Source organism: Callionymus lyra, chromosome 14 (genome assembly GCF_982586985.1).
Source record: "Callionymus lyra chromosome 14, fCalLyr1.hap1.1, whole genome shotgun sequence".
In the NCBI taxonomy this organism is placed as follows: Eukaryota; Metazoa; Chordata; class Actinopteri; order Syngnathiformes; family Callionymidae; genus Callionymus; species Callionymus lyra.
The window spans coordinates 19,397,515-19,419,400 of NC_141831.1; the positions used below are offsets into that span (position 1 = coordinate 19,397,515).

At 39.7% G+C, this 21,886-nt stretch overlaps 2 protein-coding genes across 5 annotated transcripts in view; one reads left to right on the plus strand and one right to left on the minus strand.

The window, feature by feature from the left end:
* The window catches only part of LOC148066381 (glucocorticoid receptor-like), a 57,374-nt gene extending 49,147 nt beyond the window's left edge, over window positions 1–8,227 (plus strand). For both annotated transcript variants that reach the window (XM_087806922.1, XM_087806923.1), the window contains 2 exons: window positions 2,519–2,676; window positions 2,939–8,227. In XM_087806922.1, the coding sequence (XP_087663048.1) occupies window positions 2,519–2,676; window positions 2,939–3,151 (371 nt within the window). In that variant the 3' untranslated portion in view covers window positions 3,152–8,227. The remainder of the gene's footprint in view (window positions 1–2,518; window positions 2,677–2,938) is intronic.
* Window positions 6,875–21,886, minus strand: part of LOC148066382 (rho GTPase-activating protein 26-like) — a 53,605-nt gene continuing 38,593 nt past the window's right edge. Inside the window, exons 16-24 of one of the 3 annotated variants that reach the window (XM_087806921.1) lie at window positions 20,252–20,310; window positions 15,387–15,492; window positions 14,406–14,565; window positions 13,900–14,044; window positions 13,636–13,825; window positions 11,473–11,508; window positions 11,295–11,405; window positions 10,219–10,310; window positions 6,875–8,352 (exon numbers count right to left, since the gene is read on the minus strand). In XM_087806921.1, coding sequence (XP_087663047.1) covers window positions 8,264–8,352; window positions 10,219–10,310; window positions 11,295–11,405; window positions 11,473–11,508; window positions 13,636–13,825; window positions 13,900–14,044; window positions 14,406–14,565; window positions 15,387–15,492; window positions 20,252–20,310 — 988 coding nt within the window. In that variant the 3' untranslated portion in view covers window positions 6,875–8,263. Of the gene's footprint in view, window positions 8,353–10,218; window positions 10,314–11,294; window positions 11,406–11,472; window positions 11,509–13,635; window positions 13,829–13,899; window positions 14,045–14,405; window positions 14,566–15,386; window positions 15,493–20,251; window positions 20,311–21,886 lie in introns of all 3 variants that reach the window. The other 2 variants (XM_087806920.1, XM_087806919.1) reach the window with 2 other exon arrangements.

Genomic DNA, 21,886 nt, shown 5'->3' on the forward strand with positions numbered 1-21,886 from the left:
AATGTGTAACTTGATAAAAGGGTCACGATGTGAATGTGCAACTTGATAAAATGGTCACGATATGAATGTTTAACTTGATACGAGGGTCACGATGTGAATGTGTAACTTGATACGAGGGTCACGATATGAATGTGTAACTTGATACGAGGGTCACGATATGAATGTGTAACTTGATACGAGGGTCACGATATGAATGTGTAACTTGATACTAGGGTCACGATATGAATGTGTAACTTGATACGAGGGTCACGATATGAATGTGTAACTTGATACGAGGGTCACGATATGAATGTTTAACTTGATACGAGGGTCACGATATGAATGTGTAACTTGATACGAGGGTCACGATATGAATGTGTAACTTGATACGAGGGTCACGATAGGAATGTGTAACTTGATACGAGGGTCACGATAGGAATGTGTAACTTGATACGAGGGTCACGATATGAATGTGTAACTTGATACGAGGGTCACGATATGAATGTGTAACTTGATACTAGGGTCACGATATGAATGTGTAACTTGATACGAGGGTCACGATATGAATGTGTAACTTGATACGAGGGTCACGATATGAATGTTTAACTTGATACGAGGGTCACGATATGAATGTGTAACTTGATACGAGGGTCACGATATGAATGTGTAACTTGATACGAGGGTCACGATAGGAATGTGTAACTTGATACGAGGGTCACGATAGGAATGTGTAACTTGATACGAGGGTCACGATATGAATGTGTAACTTGATACGAGGGTCACGATATGAATGTGTAACTTGATACGAGGGTCACGATATGAATGTGTAACTTGATACGAGGGTCACGATATGAATGTGTAACTTGATACGAGGGTCACGATATGAATGTGTAACTTGATATGAGGGTCACGATATGAATGTGTAACTTGATACTAGGGTCACGATATGAATGTGTAACTTGATACTAGGGTCACGATATGAATGTGTAACTTGATACGAGGGTCACGATATGAATGTGTAACTTGATACGAGGGTCACGATATGAATGTGTAACTTGATACGAGGGTCACGATATGAATGTGTAACTTGATACGAGGGTCACGATATGAATGTGTAACTTGATACGAGGGTCACGATATGAATGTGTAACTTGATACGAGGGTCACGATAGGAATGTGTAACTTGATACGAGGGTCACGATATGAATGTGTAACTTGATACGAGGGTCACGATATGAATGTGTAACTTGATACGAGGGTCACGATATGAATGTGTAACTTGATACGAGGGTCACGATATGAATGTGTAACTTGATACGAGGGTCACGATAGGAATGTGTAACTTGATACGAGGGTCACGATAGGAATGTGTAACTTGATAAGAGGGTCACGATATGAATGTGTAACTTGATACAAGGGTCACGATATGAATGTGTAACTTGATACGAGGGTCACGATAGGAATGTGTAACTTGATACGAGGGTCACGATATGAATGTGTAACTTGATACGAGGGTCACGATATGAATGTGTAACTTGATACGAGGGTCACAATATGAATGTGTAACTTGATACAAGGGTCACGATATGAATGTGTAACTTGATACTAGGGTCACGATATGAATGTGTAACTTGATACTAGGGTCACGATATGAATGTGTAACTTGATACGAGGGTCACGATAGGAATGTGTAACTTGATACGAGGGTCACGATATGAATGTGTAACTTGATACGAGGGTCACGATAGGAATGTGTAACTTGATACGAGGGTCACGATATGAATGTGTAACTTGATACGAGGGTCACGATAGGAATGTGTAACTTGATACGAGGGTCACGATAGGAATGTGTAACTTGATACGAGGGTCACGATATGAATGTGTAACTTGATACGAGGGTCACGATAGGAATGTGTAACTTGATACGAGGGTCACGATAGGAATGTGTAACTTGATACGAGGGTCACGATGTGAATGTGTAACTTGATAGGAGGGTCACGATGTGAATGTGTAACTTGATACGAGGGTCACGATATGAATGTGTAACTTGATAAAAGGGTCACGATGTGAATGTGGAACATGATACGAGGGTCACGATAGGAATGTGTAACTTGATACGAAGGTCACGATATGAATGTGTAACTTGATACTAGGGTCACGATATGAATGTGTAACTTGATATGAGGGTCACGATAGGAATGTGTAACTTGATACGAGGGTCACGATATGAATGTGTAACTTGATACGAGGGTCACGATAGGAATGTGTAACTTGATACGAGGGTCACGATAGGAATGTGTAACTTGATACGAGGGTCACGATGTGAATGTGTAACTTGATAGGAGGGTCACGATGTGAATGTGTAACTTGATACGAGGGTCACGATATGAATGTGTAACTTGATAAGAGGGTCACGATGTGAATGTGGAACATGATACGAGGGTCACGATAGGAATGTGTAACTTGATACTAGGGTCACTATATGAATGTGTAACTTGATACTAGGGTCACTATATGAATGTCTTTGTCTCTGTCTCAGTACCCAAGGACGGCCTGAAGAGTCAGGGAGTCTTCAATGATATCCGGATGTCGTACATCAAGGAACTGGGAAAAGCCATCGTCAAGAGGGAAGAAAACTCCAGTCAGAACTGGCAGCGTTTCTACCAGCTCACTAAGCTACTGGACTCAATGCAGGAGGTCAGTCACACACATACAGAGAGACACACACACACACACACACACCCACACACACAAACACATATGCAGACAAACTGCGCACAGAAACTGAAACACGTTCACCCACACAAATACACAAACTGACACACAAGGACGCACACATAAACATGGGCAGACACAACACAACACACAAGATATTTGTCCAGGACTAGAGAGTAAATCAACACAAGATATTTGTCCAGGACTGGGGAGTAGATTGACACGAGATGTTTGACTTCTGCAGATGGTGGAGGGCCTCCTGCAGATCTGCTTCTACACCTTCATGAATAAAACGCTCAGCGTGGAGTTCCCCGAGATGTTGGCCGAGATCATCTCCAACCAGATACCAAAATTCAAGGACGGGAGCGTCAAGCCGCTGCTGTTCCACCAGTTGCTGCCGCCCCCTACTCCGAAGCCAAGCCTTACTCCCCCCCACACCTTCCCTCAGACCCCCTGATGGGAACCCAGGCTCCTGTCAGGTTCTGGGGGTTCGACACCCACGTCCATCTTCTCACCGTCTCGCTCCCTTGTGTTCGACATTTCGTCGGATCGACAGTAAGGTGAAGCTCCGCCTCCTTTTCCTCTCGTCCTCCGGAGAAAACCGTGAGACTTTTGTACACAAGACTAGAATCTTCACGACCTGTTGACGGAACCGACGTCCCTGCAAGTCACGTTTACGTCCGAGAAGGGAATCCCAGTGCCTTTCTGTTCCTCCGGTGTTCGCCCTCCGTCGCCAAACGGATCCGCCGACCTTCAGACTGAAATACTCCACAATGCTAGCAGATAGTTTACGGAAATATTTTGTAAATCTCTCAGATTATTTTACTAAAATAATAGATTTAACCTCCATTTTTTTAAATTCCGATTTATCTTTAAGGTGTACATTTTTGGTCGGGCGAAGCTTCATGAAGCAGTGTCATGTTGTTTAGAGGTCAGTAGGTGGCGCCATCAGTTTAACGATGACGTTTCATCCAGTGGACTCTGAATAGAACGACACTGCTTCATGAAGCCTTGTGGGATCATCACTAGTGTTGATAGTTAAAAAAAGAGAGCACTTAGGAAATCATCGTAGCTTTTACGAAGAAATATACGAGACAAAAAGAGTTTTCAGAGTCCGAATTCTTCAGAGCTAATGTTCGCGGTTATAGCCATCTATGAATCCGCCGCTAAAACTTTTTATTTTTCCTGAAGACCGCCAATCATTCACTGTCCACTAGGGGTGCTTCAACAGAGTTGGTATTTGTAAAGAGACGGGAAATGAATATTTAATATAGAAATATATTTACATATATCACAGTATTTTTACACGTAAATGCAGACGTATATATATATATAATTTGTACTGGGCTCAGAAAAAAAGTATTTATTGTGAATTTTGGCAGCAAAAAATATCGTTTATGTTTTAAGATCTTAACGAAAAATATACAAACGTCGTCACAGCTGTTGGTTTGAAACATCGTTTTTAAAAAGTCCGCCAAGAAGTTAAGCTAGCAGCCGCTTTATTCGCGCTAATTCATGCAATCGTTTCAACAGTTTATGAAATAGTTCTTAGAAAGAAAAATGATCTCGTAGGATTTTTACACGAACAAAGCTGTGATTGACCTTTTTCGACGTACAGTTCGTCCAAAGCCAACAATATTAAAAAACGATTCAACGTCATGTTCCCTTTAAATGACGAGTTCAGACCGTAGAGATGCTCGAGCGCTCGAGTCGCAGCTCAGGCTACGTCGCGTTGGATGTTTGTTCCGATAGTGCCAAACAAACGGGACGCTTCGCTAACGGGTGCTTCGCCATTAGCCGCGTCCGACCTTCACCAGCTACATCAGATTGTTTTACGTTCAGGTGCACACGTTGTCGCCGTGGCAACACAGTTGTATTTTTGTAAAAGATGGGTAAAAAAAAAAAAAAAAAGGTTCAAATCCCGCCGCGACCCCGCACTCGTAAATCAGACTTGTGTAACTACCTCAACTGTGAAACTCCCCCTCCCCCCCGCCCTCAGGTTCAATTCCCGTCACTGGCTTCTTTACATGAACAGCAATAACCGCACGAATGTTGAGCTCAGACAGGTGGCGCTAGCGAATTCAAAATGTATGAATATAAAATATTATTTAAACTTTTGTCGCTTCACTGATCGTTTTGATGACAATCCCAGCTGGACAAAAATATCAATCAATTCTCAGTCGCCCCCGGTTACGAAAACCTAGCATGTCATCGTAGCGTATTATATCGACGTAAATTTTCGGATTAAACTTCGGTGCGTCTTTAAAACTCCGGACTATCCGACTTCGTCCCGTAAATGTGAAATCTCATGCTACCATTTTCTACGTGTTTTTTGCCGTACGAAAGTTTTTAACAAGAAAGTTTTTATTAAGTGATACAAGACTACATAGAATCGTAAATGTGTTTATTTTGTGTTTGCCAAAGTTGTCTTTACCGTGAAACCACAAGTAGACGACGACCAGATTCAATTTGCACCGGACGTTTATCGGATTTTGACGTTAATGTCGCGAGCAGCGTTTCTCCGATCTACATAGCAAACTATCATGTTTTTTTTTTCCGATTTTAAATATCTTCAGATTAAATCCCTAAAATGTAACAACATTTGAGCTCCTGCTTTACGACTTCTTTTTTTTTTCCGAACTCTATAATCCGATGGATTACCGCGACGTATGAATGTGCTTTCTGAAAACAAAAACGCTGCTTTCGCAAAAAAAGCTGACGAATATTGCTGTGATGTAAACAAGCCCCACGAGTGCGTCAAGAGTTCGTGAAACGTTTCCGAAAGATCGGAGCCTCACCTTAACCGCGCTCGTCTACGAAGGCCATACGTGTAAATAGCAGTTTGACGTTTTATTTTGTACGAGACTTTAAAGGCCTTGCTTAATGGAGCCATAGCGATTTCGAATCAGGGGGTTTCAGACATTGTACAGATACAACAAAAAAAAAAGAACCTACGACGTCCTTTTTGATATAAATAATTCTTTTTGTATGTTGAAATCTATTTCGGTGTTTTCGATGAGACGTGTCGAGTACTTTAGGAAGTGTTTTGTCTTGTGAAGTTAACTTGAGCTCACTGTGTCGTAGCGTTGGGAGGGAAGGAGAAGCGAGAAGTGGAGGAAGATCATGTTCCTCCCAGTGTGACCAAAGCGGAGTTTTAAAAAAAAAAACAGAAACGTTACATTCATGTAGCACTTAATGTCAGAATACTAAAAAAAATATATATATATTTTGTAAAGTTTGAGGTGAAAAATGTGTGAAAGTTCTGGTCACTTTAATAGAGAGATGAAGCGGAGCTGAACGAGATTGCACTACCCATCATTCATTTTGTAAAAAAACACGAAAAAAAAGTCTGTTTTTTCCGACATGTAAATGTTCCAAAAGAAAAAGTTCTGGACTGTGTATCGGCCCTTGTAGTCCGTGTTGGTATCTCGCTCTCTGATAAGTGTTTCCGTGTTGTTCTCTGACGATGATTCCACAGCGAGGTTTTTTTTTGTTTTTTTTCTGTGTCACGTTTTTGTCATCAGCAGCTCGCGTGGAAGATTTTTTTGGAAAAACTGATTTCTCTTTTCAACATACTAAACATTAAAACTCTGTTTTTCCAACAATCGCCTTGAGTCGTTTATTTCGCCCAATTCGCTTTTGTTGTTTGTTTTTTTAAGCACAGCGCCGCCTGGTGGACGAGCTGTTTAAGAAGACAATTAGAAGCAAAATATTTTAGAAATTTTGAGGGAAAGGTTTTGTCAAAGTATGTGAATAATTAAATAAAGACGCATTAAAAACCATTGGAGGAAATGAGTCTTCGTTATAGAAGAAAAAAAAAAACAACTGAAGAAATTAATCATTAATATGTAAAAAAAAAAGGAAGATTACCTGAGCTCAAGGAAAAAGTTCTTGAAAGAAAAATGAAAGTCAAAGTTGAAAAAAGGAAGGTGATTGTTGAAATTACACAAGTTCACATAAACATAAAAAAAAAGAAAAATTGAGTAAAACCAACTTAAAAACAAGAAACGTCAAAAAAACAACTTAAACCATAGAATAAAATGAATAAAAAATCTAAGTTAGACTCTTAAAATGCTCGACTTAACTCCACGAAGTCGTCAAGGTTAATTAGCATGTGTTAGCTTTTCCACGAGGTCAAAGGTCGTGAAGGAGTGAACAAACTCACGTGGACACAAACAGCTGCTGTAGAGTTTTTATTGAAGTTTGGATTCACTGCGGAACATTTAAGGCTGAAAATCATTGAAATGCGTCAAGATTAAAAAAAAAAGAAAAAAAGAATTAAGTTAGTAAAGGTTAACAATAAAATATAAAACTTCAAAGCTCGTCAAACGCGGTCGTTCACGGCATCGACACAAACAGCCGGAGTAGAAAAACTTTCATAAATTAGAAGAGTTGGATTGAATAAAATCATCTGGATTCATTTCAGCTTTTTCTCAAATCAGCAACGACGTCTCCCGGAATGTTTTCACGGACAAAATCGGAAGTTTGGTCAGAAAAATATAATCCCACGTATTTGTCTGTGGTAAAAGATTTTGTGGATTCCAGTTCAGATCGCGACGATGCGTCGGACCACCACGACAAACGTTGAATTCTTAACGATCCGATAAAGTGATGTTACGCAATGTTCCCCAAATCTTACGACACATTTGACGTCACTGAAGTGTTGACGTCTGGAAATCGTGCGCAGATGACACGAACTACATGTGAAACTTCTCACGTAAAACTTTTCGGTGCACATCCTCCTGAGGTGCGATTAAGTTAGCAACTTTCGTAAAGTTTGAGGATCACATCTTACGATCTGTGATGAAGTCGTACGTGTTTTTTTTTACACTTTTGATGTGACAGCACATCTAAATAATCTTCGTTATCTTAAGTTACGATGTTTAGCTAAATATCGTAAAGTTCGGAGAAGGGCTGACGTCGCCCATTGAAATGTTTTATGCTAGCTTTTTAGCTGGGTAAACGGTTAGCTTCTCATGCTTACATCTTGCTTGTCCAGTTCCCACCGAAATCCATTGTCGTAAACGGTGAAGACGGGAGATAAATGTCGTGGGGTTGTTTTAGTTTTTTTCTCAACAGTTGTTTTGAGGTGCAGAGTTTTCCAGTTGGGTCAAAGGTCAGAGTTCAGGTCAAAGTTTCCATCTGGTCCTGTTTCCACCGTCAGGCCTTTGATCCTCGACGGCTCTCGAGACGAGTCGCTCCATGTTTTGTAAAAGAAGTTGTGGGTGAACTTGAACCGATGACATCATCCACAGTCACCCCTGGTCCCAGGGGGTGAGGCACCAAGTCCGGCTTCACTCTGGACCACCACCACGTCAGACTCACTTCAAAGTCCAGAACCATTTGCTTTTCATTAGCATCGTTGCCGTCTTCGGCAGGAAGAAGTTTGGATTTATAGTCACACACACACCAACACACACACACTCACACACAGCTGGAACCTTGGTGGCTCCATCTTTGTTTTCCAGTGTTTCATTCTACCATTTTTTTTGGTTCTGCTCCAAGTCCAGTTCCAGTCCAGACCCCGGAATAACTGTCCACTCGTAGGGCAGTTCGGTTCTCGGGGATGCTATAGAAACTCCACGTAGTTCTCTGGGATGAGTCCGGTGCGACCGTCCAGCGTTCCTTCCAGCCATCCCGGTTCTCTTGAGGAGTGAACTGGACACAAGACGACACCATTAGAAACTCATCTGAAGCTAACGTGACGTGCTAATGTTGTAATAATTATTAATTAGGTAAATGTAATGATTATCATAGTTCCTTGCTAAATGCTAAGGTACCTAAACACTCACATGTTAAAAGCTAACATGTATGAACACTAACATTCTAAAATCTAACATACAGTATCTAAAGAATAACTGCTAAATGTGGCTAAAGAGCTAGCTTAATTCATGTGGCTAAAGAGCTAGCTTAATTTATGTGGCTAAAGAGCTAGCTTAATTTATGTGGCTGAAGAGCTATCTTAATTTATTTGGCTAAAGAGCTAGCTTAATTTATGTGGCTGAAGAGCTAGCTTAACTTATGTGGCTAAAGAGCTAGCTTAATTTATGTGGCTGAAGCGCTATCTTAATTTATGTGGCTAAAGAGCTAGCTTAATTAATGTGGCTGAAGAGCTAACTTAACGTATGTGGCCGAAGAGCTAACTTAACGTATGTGGCTGAAGAGCTAGCTTGACTTATGTGGCTGAAGAGCTGCCTTGACTTATGTGGCTGAAGAGCTAGCTTGACTTATGTGGCCGAAGAGCTAACTTAACGTATGTGGCTGAAGAGCTAGCTTGACTTATGTGGCTGAAGAGCTGCCTTGACTTATGTGGCTGAAGAGCTGCCTTGACTTATGTGGCTGAAGAGCTAGCTTGACTTATGTGGCTGAAGAGCTAGCTTAACTTATGTGGCTGAAGGGCTAGCTTGACTTATGTGGCTGAAGAGCTAGCTTCACTTATGTGGCTGAAGAGCTAGCTTGCCTTATGTGGCTGAAGAGCTAGCTTAACGTATGTGGCTGACGAGCTAACTTGACTTATGTGGCTGAAGAACTAGCTTAACTTATTTGGCTGAAGAGCTAACTTGACTTATGTGGCTGAAGAACTAGCTTAACTTATTTGGCTGAAGAGCTAGCTTAATGTATGTGGCTGAAGTGCTAGCTTGACTTATGTGACTGAAGAGCTAGCTTAACCCCTGTGGCTAAAGAGCTAGCTTAATTTATGTGGCTGAAGAGCTAGCTTAACTTATGTGGCTGAAGAGCTAGCTTAACTTATTTGGCTAAAGAGCTAGCTTGACTTATTTGGCTGAAGAGCTAGCTTAACTTATGTGGCTGAAGAGCTAGCTTGACTTATTTGGCTAAAGAGCTAGCTTAACCTATGTGGCTGAAGAGCTAGCTTAACTTATTTGGCTGAAGAGCTAGCTTAACCTATGTGGCTGAAGAGCTAGCTTAACTTATTTGGCTAAAGAGCTAGCTTAACCTATGTGGCTGAAGAGCTAGCTTGACTTATTTGGCTGAAGAGCTAGCTTAACATATGTGGCTGAAGAGCTAGCTTAACTTATTTGGCTGAAGAGCTAGCTTAATTTATGTGGCTGAAGAGCTAGCTTAACTTATTTGGCTAAAGAGCTAGCTTAACCTATGTGGCTGAAGAGCTAGCTTGACTTATGTTCAAACTAAAGCGCTCAAACAAATGAAAGATTTCAACAGAAACATAAACAGAAGAAGGTTAAATGACGAAAATATACTTCTGTGACAAAAAACTATTTCCAGCTAAGACTGTTAACGTTGCTTTAGCATGTCTTGCTATGTGACCACAAGGCTGACTCAACAAAAACAAGACCCGGCAACAGATGAGTGGTTGATGTCATGAGCAGAAACTTCCTGTTTAATTGAATTATTTAAAAAAATTCAGAGAAACGCTGATGAGGCGGAACATGACGTGGAAGAATCCAGTCATAACCAAACGATCAAACAGGAAGCGGCGGCGAGAGAATGTTCAGAGCTGCAGGAGAAACTGGTTTGATGTTCGAATGATGACTCGTGACTCACCGTTCTCGAAGAAGGTCCCGGCGATGAAGGACAGCTCGGAGTCGTGCTCCGCCTTGCAGGCGTAGAGCGCTCGAGCCTTCCTGCCCGCAGTGCTGCTGAGCAACAACACACGTCAGACCGTTGAGTGACACTTGCAGAGAACCATCGTCAAGGACGACTCTTTTGTACTTTAATGTTTCAAAAGAAAATCTGACTTCATTATGCATCATTTCCTCTCTCAAGGTGAACATTTGATTGTGGCCGGAACCCTTTTTTAAAAGTTTTTTTTTTTACGTAATCCTACTTTATTTTGGTCAAATTTACACATTTGCTTTTGTAATTCAGGATTTTTTTTAGGTTCCATAAGCATTGTTTCCTTCAAGATATCAACTTCCTTTTCCTGGCACGATTAAGAAGAAACAAAAAAAATGTAGATTTGTTGCTCGACTTATTTTATCAATTATTCCTTCTTTGTTCCAACTTTTTTATTTTTAAATGTATACATTTCTTTTTCTCCTTCAGATGCTGTAATTACTATTTATTTATGTTTACATTTTTTATGGGATTTACCATAGTTTATGATGGTCCAACGAACTTGAAATATACTTGTTATTAAGGCAACTTTTCCTTAAGTTATCATTGTTTTCTATTTTTCATGATTTATTTCACTCTTGATTTGTTTTTATGATGTTTCTTTATTTATTTGACTATTTTTTTTATTCAACTTTTTTTTTTTTGATGGTGGTTCATTTTTTATTTTTTTATTTTTTTCTTACATTCAGCCCTTTTTGTAAATGTGTTACTATTTTATTTAAATTATTCTTTTTTTTAATTGCAGAAGAAAAACAAAATACAAATTTCACATTATTTTAAATCTTGATTATAAACCTTTTCTCTTTATTTCTCTTTGTTCTTGTTCTTATTTTATTTTGATTTATTTTTTTTATGAAAAATTGCTGTATTTTCTGTGGCTATTGGAAAAAAACAATTTATTTATTTTTCATTATCTTCCCAAAAGCATTGTTATGCTTTTTCTTTTGACCTTCGACCTTTGAATGACTTCCCAAATAAAGATTTATTGTCAACTGGTTTCGCACCTGATCGGCGACGAGTCGCTGGAGGCGGAGGACGGCGGCTGAGGACTCGACGGCGCCGAGAACATCGGCCAGGACGGCGAGCGCGGGGACGTCGGGCTGCAGGACGTGACGCTGGCGAAAAAAAAAACAACACATGTTCAGTGGACGGTTCCGTGACCTCTGACCTCTGAGGGCTCACCTGGTCGGAACAGTGGCGCGCGTCTTGGGGTTCAGCCTGAAGACACACGGAGACACTCGGTCAAACATCTGCGTCACAAACTCACTTCATGTTTCTATGAAGATCAAAAAAGTGTTTTTCGTTTTAAACGAAAACACTCGTTTTGGATTGTTTTGACCTTGAAAATGTGGCGTCAATCAAAACCAAAATGAGTGACAGCTGACGATCCTTCACTCACACCAGCTTCTTATCTTTAAGTTTATTCAACTAGAACGAGTGTTGGATAAGAATAAATGGTTAGATGTGAATACAAATCTTTAAAGAAGATGCTATAAAAGGTCAATATTATTAAATAATTAAAACATTTAAAAAAAATGTATGAAAAAAAAAACACATTAGTAATAAATTATAATAAAATGTGGGGGAAATACTATTAAATAAATGATAAAAAACAATATAAGTAAGTTTTATTTAAGTAAAAAAATCGAACAAAAACAATAAATCTTGATATTTATGAAAATTAAACACTAAATAATACATTTTAACTAAGAATTAATCAAATAGTTTTACTCTTGAATATAACTAAATTGGAATAATACATTGTTATTAATAAATATTAATATTATATTTCAGAAGAATACATTTTTATACACTAAATAAAAAAAATCTGAAGGTTCGGAGATTAAAATAATGATTTTAAGATTTTAATTTGGAGAAATGAGATATTCTATGAATTCTTGGCACATGTGAGAGAATAAAAGCTGCAGCAACACGTCAAACATCTACAAAAGGAATCAACAAGTGTCTCGTTTGAGTCGAGACCCTCGGATTCTCACGAGAGACGTCAGAAGTGGGAGCGGCGTGACGCACATATTTGGGCTTTGGACTCCAAAACAAACAGGAAGGTGCAAAGAAGAGAAAGAATCCAATCAGCGGCGTCGTAAAAAACTTTCCCGTCGCTAGAGCGACCGCGAGTTCATCGGCCAGAGTGGAGCCGCTGAAGGAGAAGACTCCATCGTGCGGCTCTTCATCGGCTATAATGAGGCTCATTAGAAACAGGTTGCGCTCGGATGATCACAGGAAGTGACCCACACTCTGCTCTGCATCTGATCCAGCTGTGGAATCATCTGCCGCACAGATGTGGTTGTGTGAGGACAAGGTGTCGGCAAATTAAACCTGCAGCCCAGGATCAGAACATTTGTAGCTCAACAGTCTTTGGATTTTGATCAACTTAAATAAAGAGATTGTTTTAATTTATTTTATGGTACATACAGTAGTTTAACAAAGTGTGTTATAATAAAACTAAATTCACTGCATTTTTTGTGTAATGTTCCAGCCTCTAGATGGCAGCAGTCATTACGTCCTCCGCAGCTAAATGAACAATTTTTTTAAATTAATTAATTAATTTTTATTTTTTAGAATCCCTTATTAGTCCCGCGAGGGGAAATTCGGTAGTGCTTTTGACAGCCATTCACACATACTGATGGGAGTAGGCTGCACACCTGCGCCAAGTCTACCATCAGGAGCAATCAGGGTAAAGTGTCTTGCTCAGGGACACAACGACACAAGCTTGTCTGGAGCTGGGATTGAACCTGCAACCTTTTGGACTGCAGTCAACCACTCTACCATCTGATCTCGCAAGAGCCCAGCAATGACTGAGAACGAGAGGATACAGTCGACTCCGGTTGATTTTAAAAGCTGATGTTTGAGAGAAACTTAGGAGCAACAGCCTGGAAGGAATTTTCTCCTCTGGTCCTGAACCGTGTGCGTGGAACCATCAGTAGATTCTGATCCACAGACCTCAGAGCCCGAGCTGGGGTGTAAGGCTGGATCAGATCACTGATGTAATTACGGAGGAGTCTGACCATGAATAGATCTGAAAGTAAGAACCAGAATTTTAAAATGGATCCTGAAAGAAACTGGAGGCCAGTGAAGAGTTTTAAGGATCGGCAAAATGTGAGTTCTTCTACTAGAACTAGAACTAGAAATAAATGCAATGTCTTTTTGGTTATTTTTCATAAATATTTTTCAATTTGTTTAAGTAAGAACTCAAATGTTCCTAATGTTCATAAGAGTTGAAGTAAAGAAGGAGAAAGCGACGACGGCAACAAGGTATATTTTCAGGTTTGACCTTGAGGAGAGAATGCGACGTGGCTTGAAATGGAAGAAGGTCGTTGAACTCACAGTGAGCTCGGGCGAGTCTGCCGGGCGTCGTGCTCGCCGTCGTTGCTGGTCAGGCTGTGGCGAGGCGTCCGGCCCTGACTGCCGCTGCTGCTGCTGTTGCTGCTGCCGCCGCTGCTGCTGCAGTTCACGCCGGCGACCGCGCTCGTCTGCAGCTCCGGCGCCGCAGCGTTCACGACGCTGTTCCTCTTCTCTCCTGCAGGGGGAAAACGTTCGTCACCTCCTGCCGTAACGGTGGGACGCATGTCATCTGCGTGACCCGCTGACCTTTCTGCGAGTGCGTCGGCGTGTGGAACAGGGTGAGAGGTCGCTCGCTGCACGACGGCGCTTTACTTTCGGCGCTTCGCCTCCTGGTCAGATTGAGTTGTGCGTTGCTCTGACCCCCCACCGGGCTCGGAATGTCACCGAATATCTGCGGAAACAGAAACCCCTTGACCTTTAACTGACATCCTTACTGCACCCATCGTCCTTCGTTACCTCTATTAGGGTCTCAACAAAACCCTTGTTTTTTCTTTAGCGACCAGAAACTCAAAAACCTTTAATTTATCTGTTAATTTGATGAATTATGAAGCTTCTAGTCTAGCAACACGAGTCTGTGGTGGCTTCAGCAAAAGTGAGGCTCGGTCAGTCAGGTGGATTTTTTCCCGTTGCCACGGCGACGACTGAACGCAGCAGCATCTGTCAATAAACTGCTGCATCTTGATTTTCGAGAGAATCGCCTCTCTCTGTGCCTCGGCAGCGACTGACGCTTTATTTTTTCTTTCGACGCTCACCTTCTCGTTGTGCTCGATGAGGATCTCCACCACGATGTTTTGGAACTTGATGTCCATGATGGCCGCCACCGTCTCCTCCTGAGGCCGCAGGAGAGTCGGGCCGAACACCACGCCCAGGTTGGCCACGGTCATCAGGTTCTGCTGGTGGTGCCTGGCGACGCTGAGGAGCAAAATCCTGCTTTAATCTCTGAGGAAACTTACTTTTACAAGGTTTATTATTGGGGAAAAAACACCAGAAACATAAAATATACATTAAAAAATAATATAAGGTTCAATTCGTTTTTATTGAATACTTCAATGAATATATATATATATATATATTTTTTAATATTTTCAAAAGGAATTATTTCATAGACAGAATGATAATAATTAATAATAAGTAATTAAGATATTTCCAAAATAAAATTTCAAAATTCAATATGTTTTGTTGGCATAATTGTGACAAAATAGTACCAAAATGCTTTTTGCCAATCACGTGACACGTAGGCGATCACATGACTGATCAATCAAGTATTCTTGGCATGTTTTTTTGGTATTCATTCGTGTTTTACAACTTATTAGACAATCCTTATTGTAACTAACATGTATCTTATTTATAATTAATTATTATTGAAAATGCTGCGGAACAAATAAATAAATAAAAAAATAACTATTTTAGAAATATAATCCAATTAAAAAGGGAGATTAAAGGCGAGTAAAAACATTCTGTGGTTAAAGCTCCACTTCCTTGTATCAACAGTAGCTCGACATTTAGCGGTTGACCCCAGCAATGGATTCGGGGGCATTAGCGGCTGGAGGGGCTTCTATTTTCAGAACAAACCAGCTTAATAGAGGCAGGAAAAGCGATTACACAAAGCTTCAATTCAACTTGAAGATGGAGACCAGAGGCAATCAGGCCAGAGGAGACGCTCCTCTCATGCTGCTGAGTGAATAACAGGATTTGAGACACAACAGCAGCAGCTTCCGCTCGCCGTCACCTACTTGGACAGATGTTTCATCAGCATCTCCAGCATCTGTCGGTTCTTCTCAGGCAGCCGATGGACCAGAGCGTGGATCTCCGTCACCCTGGCCTCCGGGTTGTCCAGCTCTATGAACAAGAAAAACATAAGAACCTTTTTTAACAATAGTTTTCAATTAGTTTTACAACAACTAATATATATCCTTAAAGAAAATCCCCTTTGATTCCATCTTTCTGTCACCGTTTAATTTTTATTTTTTATTTTTGATCAAGCAGGGTTTTATTTTTTGTGATTTTCTTCCTTAACATTCATTTTCTTTTTCAATTTCTTGTGGACTGTACCCTTTTTTTCTTTTCTAATGTGATGTAAATTAGAAAACAAAATAATCTGAGGTGATCTGGTGACTAAAAGTTAATTTTATAAAGTAAAATAATTGAATTAAATACATTTTTAATATAGAGAGACTTGCATATTGATTGAAATGAAAGGAAGAACTATTTGACGGTGGTTATAAAAAAGTAAAATTAATGATATTTTGTTCTTTTTTAAAGTAACATATATTAGTTTAAAATGTTTTTTTTATATATTTTAATTAAACTTTAATACGTTTATACATGCACTGTTGAACTTCTATACAATAATGCCATTTATAAAATAAAAGATACATAAAATAAATGTATTTTATACAACAGCTAGTTGGCTTAATTTGCCCTGTTAGCATATTGCAAATGTCAAGTTAATGGTGCGAATAGAATACAAATAAATACCATTTTAAATATAAGTATATACAGTACGTATAAAGAGGGTTAAAAAAGTAAGTAGAGAAAAACATGATAGTAAAAGTTTAGTGAATAAATGGGAGTAAAATAAGGCTGGGATGAATTATATATTTTATAATATATATTTGATTCAACTCTTATGAAAATTGTTGAATAAATAAATAACATTTAATAAATATCATACGAGAGACAAATCTAAAATTCTACTTTTAGGTCATGATTGTAAATAAACATCACTAAACATCTGTTTTCAAGATACTGCCAATAAACAGATTCTGACTGTGTTGAGATGTTCAGGTAAAGCTCCACAGACAGGAAGCTCCTCGCCGTAATAATTCATCAGTGAGCTTCTGCTGAACATCGATCCAGCCCTAACTGCTCCGGCTCTCAGCACCAGCATAACGGCAGCTCATCGGCTGAACCGTCTGACCTCCTTGAAAACGTCTCAGACGCCAACATGTTCGTCTCATTGTCGCTGAGGAGGTTTGACGTGGAAGCGTTATGTGTGTCGCCGACGGACACAATGGAGGCTCAGGAGGTATAATACCATTATAAAACCATCTGAACATTACTCAATATCCAGGACTGGACCCAGAACTAATGAAGCACTGAAGAACAACTGAGAGACATATTCTGCTCCTTTGTTCAGAGCATTCAAATCTGACAAGCTTTCCAGAGTTTCTTCTGACAGTCACCAAGAGATTAAACCTTTTACTACTTGTAAGTAGGTGAGTTGTAGTTATTTGTAAAGCGCCTTTCTAGACCAGGGTCACAAAGCGCTTGAACATTCAAAAACAATACACAGTTCAAATATATACTTTAAAAGACACATAAGACAAACACAGGAGTTCCAGAAAATCAAGGAAAAGCCTGCACAGATAAGAATGTCTTAAGATGTTTCTTGAAGGAGTCAGTAGATCATCAAACACAGAGGGAGAGGAAGAGCTTTCTAAAGCAACAGCCTGGAAGGATTTCTCTCCTCTGGTCCGGAAGCGTGTTCAGGAACCATCAGTAGATTCTGATCCACAGACCTCAGAGCCCGAGCTGGGGTGTAAGGCTGGATCAGATCACTGATGTAAGGTCTGACCATGAATAGCTTTAAAAGTAATAGAATTTTAGAATTGATCCTGAAAGAATATGGCAGCCAGTGAAGAGATTTAAGGATCGCGTAATTGTGAGTTCTTCTACTAGAGCAGGACAGAATTTCTTTGAAAGTTTGAAAATGTGCTATAAGTGAGTACTTTGATCGAGGTTAAGTTTATAAGCTCAAGAAAGGAAAGATGACGATGTCACACTTCTGCTCTTTATTAATAAAAATAGATCATATAGATTTTACTTAATCATCTCGAGTCTGTCCATGAAGGTTCTTATTCATCAAGGTCATGGTTATCCTGACCTAGAGGTTCAAAAGTCAGGGTCAACTGGACTGTGTAGAGTTTCTAGGAAGACTCAAATCCGAGACTTTTTTTTTTCGATTCCAACTAAGCTGGGGTTTAGGAGCAGAGTCTAAGAGACAATTATCTACTTACGAATTGACTTTTTACCAGGAAAAGTTAAGACTCAAGAATACGATTTAATGTCAGCTGAAGATTATTTATACAAAACGCCCATTTCGAGTAGTTTCCAACCACACCAGGTAGCTTTGGTATACCTTGTGTTCTATTGATTATTACTGTCTGAAAGGCGTCTTAAATAAATGTTTTGACGACCAGTGTTGCAGTAATATCAATAGTTGATGAGTAATTTACTTTTTTCTTCTGTAACATTTTATTTATATAATTAAAAAATAATTAACGTGTTCATTTCAGTAGGTAATGTTCCATGTTCTCTTAATGACGCCTAATAATAGTTTAGGGTTGATGAAAATTCCGTCTACGTCATAATAATACGTCTGAGTTATGTTGCAAACAAACAGACTAATTCATACAAGTAAGGAACACTTAAACTAACGACCAAAAATTCAAACATCCGCTACACAAAAGTCTTCTACTTCATGTCGAGTGTCTACTAATGGATGTGTAGAGACAACATTTTTGGATAAACAAAGAGCTGAATGCTTCTCAGTTCAAATCCCGCAGCACTCTGCTGAACCTTTTTTTAAAAGTATGCTCTTTCTGGAACGCATTAGACACTCGATACCAAAAGTGCAGAGGAAGGTAAGAAGAGAAAGGAGGGAGGAGCAGGAGGGGAGCGAGGGAGTTCAACCGAGGACACCAGGTGGTGAACATGAGCTGCTTCTACAAGAGTACGGTGGAGCAGAAGAGTTTACAGTCCAGCAAACTCCATTCGTCTTTTTCTCCCCACCTCAACGCTTTCTCCAGGATGAGCCAAGACAGGATTCCTGGATAGAGTTCCGTCTCTTGACAGCTCAGCTGAGGAGCTTCACTGACACCTTCTCCAATAAACACGTGGTGGACCTGAACTCGGCTTCAGCTCAGACTCCCATTAGTGGAGGATTCCAAGTCAGGATTGTTTCAACTTAGAAAGTATGCGACCAAATTTAGAAGTTGAACTAATTTTCATCACATTTTTGGATGTTATTTGCATGATTTATTATTATTATCTTTAAATCTCATCCAAAATTTCAGATACAACTTCAGTTTTCCCATTAAAACTCAAGAACAATTGTAGCAGATAAAGATTGATGTTATATAAAAAACCAGTGATGGGCTGATGAAGCTTCATGAAACAGTGGCATGTTGTTTAGAGGTCAGTAGGTGGCGCAATCAGTCTAAAAATTATGTTTCAGGACTCTTGAAAAAAGTGTGTAAGTGCTTTCATTTGTTTTGAAACCAAAATATATCCAAATATCAACTTTAAAAGCTGCTAGAGTCGACAGTATCCTCTCGTCCTCAGTCATCGCAGGAGGGATTTATGGTTCCTTTCCCTGCAGAGGATGTAATGACTGCTGCTATCTAGTGGCTGTAAGTTTAATTGCAATTGCAAAAATATACATGATGCAAATACATGTTAAAAAAAAACAATATATGTCTTTTATTTTACACTTTTTTAATATTGAACTATAAACCATAAAATAAATATGGTAACACATAAAATATGATTTGCAAGCCAAAAATGAAATAAATGTGAATATCGATACAGTATCAGGGAAAATAATAATGTGCTAAATGGCCATATCGGTACTTCTAACTAGTGATGTCTATGAAGCAGTGTCATGTTGTTTAGTGGTCAGTAGGTGGCGCCATCAGTTTTAAAATGATGTGACGTTTCATTAGAACAGTTGTTTAAAACAAAGGAGACCGCCATCTAGTGGACTCTGAAAATATTGACACTGCTTCATGAAGCTTCATCAGAACAACAGTACTTCTTACCTTCTTACTCTTTTTTATCTTTGCATGAACATTTATTCTTATCCATCCAAATAAAATATTATGTTATTATTTTATTTCTATCCAAGCGTCTCATGACATTATAGAAGCTCCCACATCTCCTCTAAAATGAACTCACTCCTCGACGAGTTCAATAAAATCCCAGCAACAGACAAACAGTTTTACCAGCGGTGTAAACATGACCTTGTTGGCAACGGCAACACACAACAAACCGGAGGGTTAATCAAGGCTTCCTAGCGTTCTGCGTGTTCTCGCTTCAGACCGGAGCGTCCTTCTAATCCGACCGGGCTTTAACCCCTTTATTGACGACCCTGTCGCCGTCAACAGGATTTACCGAGTGTGCGTTTCTGACGACCACAACTCCTCCGGGGGTTAATGCTATCTCGGAAAATCTAAACGCCAGAGGACTTCTGCAGTAGGTGACCCCGGACAGAGACAAGATTCTGCACGTGCCGAAGACATGCGGCTATAGTGATGCGTTCTATGAGAGGGAGCAAGACGAACAAACAAGAAAGAATTCACAGTGTTATAGAGCTGAAAAGTTAAGTTGTGCTAAAGGTCTTTTGAGTCTATAGACTGTTGCTATACAGACTGAGAGTCTAGCTGACTATGTAACTGATGGCATAAAAGGGAATAAAAGTAATCCCTCGTATGACAGTTTTTTAACACTTATTACAGGCATGGATTCAAAAGAAACCTGTGAAATGGATCAACCGAGTGGACACTAGTGGACACACATGAGGAAGAAGGTTACTCACTGGCAGCTTTGATGAAACTCCGCTGGTACTGGTACGTCATGAGGGGGCCGGGCAGCATTCTGGAGGGAGACATGGTTCAATTAAAGTCCGAAAAATGATAAGATGAGGGGATCAGTGTACATAAAGAGACATTAAATATGCTTGTGAAATATTGATATGCGCTTCAGGTTCAAAGATTGTGAGATTAGAATACAGACGGAGGATGAATATCTTCTGGTTCTCTGGCTTGGCTCAGGCAGGGAGAGAGAAAAAAAAAAAAAAAAAAAAAAAAAAGGCTTCTAGATTTATGAAGCGACCAGGAGTCTGCCCGAGCATGTCTGTAATGTTTGGCTGCGAGTCAGTGCGAGTCTATTCTTGTTGGTCGTCTGGACGATCGAAGATTACATCAGGTGCGAGGGAACAAAACAGCGGTAGGCATCAATATTGATTTCTCTTTCTTCAAGCATATTTTCTTCCCATTTCTGTCCACTTACGATGTTCTTCAGGCTCTCAGGGAAGACATTTGGCATCACATGTAACATAAAGTCTGATGATTACATAGCATTACATGGTAAGAAAAGCTGTCTTGGTGGTAGGTTGTGAATTCTAGGCAGTTAAAGAGAGAGAGAAGGTGTTGATGAAGTCACATCCTCAGCGAACAGTTGAGTTTCTAGACGAAGATAATGTTTCCTAATGGAACTGAAGTCATAAGCTGTGTTATGACTCAAATGGGTCAGACTGAACTGAGCGAGTCCCTTTAGTTGAAAAAAAGAACATGGACATCTAGGCGAGTCCCTCAGGCTTAGTTTTTGCCCACGATGTTTTTTGTTAAAGAGAGACAGAGGCTTTTTTTGAGTTTGTTTTCTATTTCGAATCTTGAAGAGAATATTCCCAGTACCTCATGTTTGGAAATGAATGCAAATGCCGTCTCCCGACCAACGTGTGTAAAGCACCTTTCAAAATAAAGTCATTATCACAGAAAAAATACTTATATATCAAAGTCTTTATTATACTTTGTGTACTCCACTAAGTGTTAATTAAGTTTTTATAAATATTCAGGAATGTTTGGTGGTTATTCAAGTGGAGATGATGTTTCTTTCGTCTGTTTATTTGCTGCTATATTCCGTGTTTGTGAATGACATGCTGTATTATGGCTGTATACCACGAGACGATTAGTTCTAATGTGAAGCATTTTTAATCAGCCTATATTTATATAATAGTCCTCTTTATGTCTATCATATGAATGCCTTATAAAACATTTCGCTTCCCTCTGTCGTACTAAAACAAATCAAAATGTGCCGTCACCGCCTCTATATGCGTTACAATAATCTCTTATGATGAGTTAAAAACTAGTTTTGTAGATGTCGTTGGACATTTCTGCGTCAGAGTCGGTCAGATTCTTATCTATATAGGGTTCACAGAGGAACAGATGCAAATCTCTCAGATCCTTATTAGTTTTTTTTCATCATCCTTAATTCACACAAAGTGAAAAATCTTGTTATCTTAGGGTCAAAGTGACCCGAAGGCTTGAAAACAAACAACATGTTTGACCAATAATGAATCTCAATGGGATCTTTTGACCTGCACTTTAAAGATGCCACAGTTACACCAGGAGCAAAAATAACAAGTCGACATTGTAAATGTTGTACAAGATAG